The sequence below is a fragment of the Mercurialis annua genome, linkage group LG5 (assembly GCF_937616625.2).
Source record: "Mercurialis annua linkage group LG5, ddMerAnnu1.2, whole genome shotgun sequence".
Classification (NCBI taxonomy): domain Eukaryota; kingdom Viridiplantae; phylum Streptophyta; class Magnoliopsida; order Malpighiales; family Euphorbiaceae; genus Mercurialis; species Mercurialis annua.
Window position 1 is genome coordinate 6042953 of NC_065574.1, and position 6883 is coordinate 6049835.

At 35.1% G+C, this 6883-nt stretch overlaps 1 protein-coding gene, 1 long non-coding RNA gene and 1 other non-coding gene across 3 annotated transcripts; all 3 read left to right on the plus strand.

Moving 5' to 3' along the window:
- The first annotated feature begins 676 nt into the window (after positions 1-676).
- Positions 677-1865, plus strand: LOC126682713 (uncharacterized). The gene is made up of 3 exons (XR_007641493.2): positions 677-731; positions 1145-1231; positions 1768-1865. It is a non-coding gene; the product is annotated as an uncharacterized LOC126682713 (long non-coding RNA).
- Positions 1866-1874: 9 nt separating this feature from the next.
- On the plus strand, positions 1875-2888 carry LOC126681360 (uncharacterized). Its single transcript, XM_050376904.2, has 3 exons — positions 1875-2010; positions 2097-2201; positions 2478-2888. Exons 1-3 carry the CDS (start codon positions 1927-1929, stop codon positions 2886-2888), a joined length of 600 nt encoding a protein of 199 aa, XP_050232861.1. The 5' UTR covers positions 1875-1926.
- A 1373-nt stretch (positions 2889-4261) lies between these two features.
- Positions 4262-4346, plus strand: LOC126685251 (small nucleolar RNA snoR97). The gene has a single exon (XR_007643362.1). It is a non-coding gene; the product is annotated as a small nucleolar RNA snoR97 (small nucleolar RNA).
- Positions 4347-6883: the final 2537 nt, after the last annotated feature.

Consider the following 6883-nt stretch of genomic DNA (forward strand, 5'->3'; position numbering starts at 1 on the left):
GCCGTCCACCTCCTCGCCGTTCCCTCTTCACCCGCGCGCCGTCCACCTCCGCCAGCCGTTCTTCATCAACTGCCGTCATCCATTTCCGTTGCTCCTCACCGCTGCTCCTCTGGATCCAGCCGCTGCCGTCGCCGGCCAATAGCTCCTCCTCCAACCGCTGCCGTCGCCGTCGATTCCTCTCCTCCCCATTTCCGGTAAGCTAGTTAATGAAATTAGTAATTGTTATTAATTTTATTAGTTTAGTTAATTAGTTTAATAAATAGGTTTATTATTGAAAAAATAGATTAGTTTAGGTTTAATTAGATTCGTTATGCTTAATTTTCAGTTTTAGGGTTAGTGTAATGATTTTAATTTTCTGTTTTAGATCAATTTTTTGTTAATTTAATGTAAACTATATTAGTTTTGTGGTTATTTTTTTATATTTTAGGTTAAATTAGATTACTTTATTGTTAATTTTCAGTTTTAGGGTTAATTTAATGATTTCAATTTTATGTTTTAGGTTTAAATTAGATTAATTTTCTGATTTTGGTTAATTTTTTGTTAAATTAATGTAAATTCTATTAGTTTTTAGGTTAATTTTCTATTTTAGGTTAAATTAATTTATATTAATTTTATGTTTTGTAATTTATATTCAAATTAGGTTAAATTATTTCGGTTTTAGACCGCCTCCTCCACTCGCTATCGTCGCCTCCCTCCCGCTACCACTGCTTTCATCCCGCTGCCATAGTGAGGTTTTCATTATTTACTTTAATTTTGTTTAATTAAGTATTATAATTTATATATTTTGGTTAGTTAAAGTGTTAATTTAATATTAATTGTTAGATTTAGGTAATTATATTATAAAAGTATGTATATTAATTAAATTTGTAATTTAAGTTAATAATTCAATTGTAGTTTAATTAAAATATAAATTGGTTAATTGTGTGATTAATTTATTTAATATTATAATTAATTATAATGTTATAATTGGTGTTGGTATTGTTGGTTGTGATTGATCAATTAGTAATTATTTTTGAAAATGTATTGTGATTTGCTTGCAGGACTTCCCTGAAAAATGGGTGATGCTCATTTTTAGGGGAAGTGCTGCCGAATTTTTATTAGATTTTTTATTATTATAATAATACGTGTTTTTTAAATGTGATAGGTTTGTATTCTCTGACACTCGCTGCGCATAGTGGTTCCGACTTATCTGGGCTTTTCATCTTCTCTTTGCGGTTCTGCCCTTCAACAAGTAGGTTTTATTGCTTATTTTGATTTATTTTAGTTGGAATGGATTTTATTTACAACATTCAACCTATAAATAAATCTCGATTTTATTCCCACCGAATAAAATCGCAAACCTAGCCTTAGAGTTCCCGTCCCGTGTGTTCAAGAGATTGAACGTCACGGGATTGTACAGTTTGTAAAGTTTGCAAAACTGGTCCTCCCGTAACTCGGTCACGAAAACCATATATGTCTGGTAGCGGTAGAAAAATATTTGGTTGTTTTCCAGCGTTTGTTCTCCGGGTGGATGTATAGTATATGTTTTGTAACGCTTATTCCTCGTGGAATATATAATTAGCGTTACAGCGCATATACTAAATATCGCACTGAAGGAGAACGACGCCGGAAGGCTGCCGAATATTTTTCTCCGTTGCTAGGCATATATCGTGGCCGAGTTAAGGGGAGCCAGTTTTGCGAATGGGATAGGTCCACACCTTTAAAGCAGTCAATTACATTGACTTTGCTATTCTCGAGCGAAAACCCTCCTAATTATCCGTGCTACAGAAATGGATACAGACCGAAGTTGGATGTATAGGCGGCTCCAGGGCGGGTTGCTGTACCCTGGTTTTGAGGAGCGCGTCCAAGAGTTTGTAAATTTCGCTTTACGCGTTCTGGAACTCAGAGAAAGAGAAAAAAAGGTCAGAAACCGCCCGAGCAAATCGGATGAGCGAGCCAGCGGGCGCCGGTTCTGGACCTGTCCGCCATACTGGTGGATCTCGCTCTGCTCTGAAGCATATGGATGTCATGGTTTGTTTTAAAATTCAGTAATTAAAATACTTAAATAACATATTTATTTTATTTTGATACTAATTGAATTGTATTTTTTATTTTAGGAAAGGGAGCTTGGCCGGAAACCGAGTGCGACGGAGTTGTACACTCGCCTTCACTCCACGAAGGCTGACAAGAAGCCGGTCGACAAACGGGCTCAGGATATGACTGTAAGTTTTTATTAAACTTGTAATTCTGTAAGTTGAATTTAATAATTCGGAAATGATCTATTAGATTGAAAATGCTTGTTGGTTAGCTGTTAAACATGTTTATTATTGGATTATATACTGGAATTTGCTTGCAGGACTTCCCTGAAAAATGGGTGATGCTCATATTACAGAGGAAATGCTGTCGAAATTTCGTTAGAAATTAGGTTTACTTTGTAATATGTTATGCATTTTTGGTTGCTTGAAAACTAAACTGATATCTTTTTTATTGTTTTGTAGGACGCCATCACTGAGAGGCTTGCTGCTGCGACACAGCCTCAGACCGGAGAGGGTAGCTCCTCGACCCCAGCTGCAGTGGACGAGACCCAGGTGTTTCTAGACATCGAGGGCGTCAACAAGAAGAAACGCGTGTACGGGTTGGGTTCTGCGAGCAGCAGGTACGCCGGGCCAAGCAGCAGGGTGCAGCGAGGCAGCTCTTCTAGGACGTCGCAGCAGGCAGACGAGGAGGTCGAGCGCCGTGTGCAGGCCGGCATTCAGGAGGGTCTGCGACTGGCTCGGGAACAGCAGGCTGCGAACATGGCCCAGATGATACGCGAGGAGATTGCCAGGATGATTCCTAACCTTCCGGCAGAGTATCGGCCACAGCGCCCACATACCCCACCAGACGATGACGACACACCAGCTTTGTAGTGTCGTGTTAGTTTATTTTATTACAAACATGTAATACAGTTTTTTTAATATTCTGACGTTTATATGTATACTCTTATATATATATATATATATATATATATATATATATATATATTTATTTGTCAGTTTTAATTGATTGTAATTCATAATTGAATTGTTTTACTGTATTTAAAACGATAGGGAAAACGGCAAAAAAATAGCATAAAACGGCAGAAAAATGCCGAAAAAAAATGAAATTTGCGACGGACACTTTGGTATTTGCGACGGATTTTTCCGTCGCCAATTCATCAGCTTTTGGAGAAAAAAGCTGATGAATTGGCGACGGATGTTGTCTGTCGCTGATTTGCGACGGATAATTCCGTCGCAAATGCCTCAGCTTTCGTCTGCAAGGCTGAGGCATTTGCGACGGAATTATCCGTCGCAAAAGCCACAAAATCCGTCGCAAATATGTCTCCAAATCATATCGTTTGGAGACATATTTGCGACGGACGTTGTGGCTTTTGCGACGGACCGTTCCGTCGCAAAATTAGCCACAGACACGTTTTTGGTCGCAAATTTTGTTTGCGACCAAAAATGTTGCGACGGATACGATCCGTCGCAAATCCGTCGCAAAGGCTGTTTTGCGACGGAAAGGAGGGCTTTAGCGACGGAAAATTCCGTCGCTAAAGCCCTGTTTTCTTGTAGTGTAAAATCCAATTTTTACGCACTCACTTGGACAAAATTTGGCAAGTGTATCTCACTTGCCGTTAACTAAGAGAACGGTCGTTAACTTTGAAAAAAAATATTACATAATGCCACACAAAATGCCACATCACCATTCCCTTTAAATAAAAAAAGAAAATTTGAAGGAGGAAATTGATATTTTACCATCTTCTCCAAAATTTTATTAATCTGTTCCAAAACTCAGTTTTCAATCGACATATTTGTAACAAACTGAAAACCAAACTCCGCCTCTCCGTCGCCTTTTTACCTTCGCCATCTTCAACGGTTCAGCAACCTCTCCGTCGCCTTTTTACCTTCGCCATCTTCGACGGTTCAGCAACCTCTCCGTCGCCTTTTCACCTTCGCCATCCTCGACGGTTCTGCAACCTCTCCGCCGCCTCTGCCAACTGAAAACCAGACTCTAACTCATTTTTATGGTGCCTGAAACCGATCTAGATTCGGCGTTTCTGCTGCTACCGCCGGCTCTGCCATCTGTAGCTCGTCGCATGTCTCTGCCCTGTCAATTATCAAACAAAATCTAGCTCTTATGTTAAACCTCCCATAAATACGGTGCCTCTCCTACTTTTAATCTCTGCCACTCGCCGCCTTTTCACCTTCTCAATCCTCGACGATCCCGCCGATGTCGATCAAGTTTTAACTATACTCTTGTATCTTTATGATGGGATTAGGGTCTGAAAAACTCATAAAGTTTTGTGTTGTTATCAGCTTCATCTTTCATACAACAACACTAAATTTTCTGCAACTATTTTGTTTCATTTATTCTAATTGGTTTCTTGTTTCTTGTTTCTTGTTTCATGCTGTGATTAATTTTTAATTTCAGTTTGCAAACAATGGTGGATTTTGCAGCATACCTATCGAGTGTTTGATAAATTGCCGCTGAGAAAATTCTTTGTATATGAAGCTCAGCCATTTTGTGTACAATGGAGATGAAGGATGTTGGAAATGCTCTGCGTTTCATATGGTCCATGGAATTTTTGAGAATGTTAGTGTTTTGGACAATTTCTCTCATAATCTTACACTTACGAGTTACGAGTTACGATTGTTTTACCAAAGAATGATACTTGGCTATAATTGTAAGAAATAGGCATGCTGCACCCATTTGTATTGTTACTGGTGTAAGCTATTCTTGATTTCATTCCTCTGCAAATACATGAATCTGCATAATTTTGTATGAATGATCATATTTATTGTACTGTATCATCGAGGAAGAAATAATAAATTTTTTCTCTGATTTTTGTTCATGGCCCACCATTTAACATCTGACTAGGATCCATTTGCTGCATGCGTGGCATAAAAATTGATTGATTACTTATTCGTACTCTCTTTAACGGCAAGTGAGGTACACTTGCCAAATTCCGTCCAAGTAGGGGCGTAAAAATTGGATTTTGCCAAGTACAAGGATTCAAACGTGATCAACTTTAAGATAAGGGCCTCTCGAATAAAAATGGTAAAGTAGAGGGGCCTTCGTATGAGTTTTGCTTTTTTTTCAATAAAACATACTTAAATAATCATTAATAGACATGCTTTTCATTAATTGATTGTTATAAATAATCATAGCACGTGTCATATATCAAATGATTGGTTTATAATGCTACATGATGTACTTGATAGTTGATTCACCTAAAAAAAAATTTAGAGATGTTCTTACTCTTTATTTTAAAGAGTTTAATATTAAAATAAAGACCTGATAGACTTCTTATAAGATAAATTTAAAATAGAGAGTGTATTTCACTCTCTATATGTGGAGAGATAAATTCATTTTATATCTTATATTTTTAATAAAAAATTTAATTCAAAATATATGATTTTTTTTATTTTTGAAGATATATGTGTGTTTTGGTTTTATTGTAATATAAACAATATATAATAAAAGAAAATATATATATTATAAATAATATCTATTAAATAAATTGTTATATTTAAGGGAATTTATTGGATTAAAATTAAAAGTTGTATTCTTTATATATAAGATGTTATCTGTTTTCTAAAATGGTTTTTAAAATAGAGAGTATCGAGTACTATTTGGAGATTCTATCATTTTTTTTGTATAGAATTTATGAGATTTTCTGAACATGTCTCAATTATAAAAAGACATTTTTAAGTTTTTTATGTTCAGACTAATCTCCACTCGAGCCGTGTAAGTCTTTTGCAGAAGGTAAATTTTAAACGGCTGTATACATGGATAGGTTTGAACTCTCGATCTCTAGAAGAGTGTTTTACCAATTCATTTACGCCTTCGAATTTGGAGATACAATCATTGATTTGCTTCATGACAAATTTGTAGATGGATTTATCGTGTTTAGTATCAAATTGATGGGCCATTAAGTGGCTAATGGACGGAATTATCAAAAAAAAGAAAAGTGGCTAAGGGCCGGGTTCATTCAACAAAATGGACTTGACTATATAAATACTTTTAGTCCAATGGCCAAAATGACCACCGTTCAAACCCTATAGACTATAGTTTTTATCAAAGTTGACATTTACAATAACTTAATATAAAAAAATTCAATTCGCAATGGTGATCTTCATGAATATGGCTTTATACACTTGCACTCTGGTTTTGCTCATCAGATGCTTCAAAAATCTGCAAATTGCAAAAATCTCTTTATGGCTTAAAGCAAGCTAATAGACAATAGAAAAACTTATTAATTTCCTCATTGATCAAGGTTTCACAGTGCTATCTTCAATTCTTTCTTATTTACAAAGTCAAATATTTTTTTTAGGATATTACTATATACCGTCTTTAAATTATTAGATACCGCCCCCTTCTTTACCTCATTGTCTTTTTAATTTAAAACTAGAAAAAAATTAACTAGATGTTTATCTTCTTAGAGGGGTCTTCAGAAAACATGTCCCCCTCTGTATAATTTGCAGCTTGTGTACAACTTGTGTAATTTCTGTTTGCTGATTAAATAAAAAGATACGGTTATTAAACTTGGCAGGGGCTTGTAAACTATCATGAATTGATTCCACATGTTTTTATGATTACATTTTATTTAGTATGTTTTATCATTGAATAAAAATAATTATAATTTATTTGATAATAATAAAAAAATTAAATATTCATAAAAAAATTTATTTTAAGATTCCATAACATAACATTTTCATCCCAAATCATATATATTTGCTAATTCACAAGGGTAATTTCAATCCTAAAAAATATACTTCTATTGTTTCTAAATGATAAACAGTTTATAATTAATATAAAAATTTAAAAATTAAATTATCTGGGCAAAATAGTTTATAACACACATTTTAAGTAATGAATATAT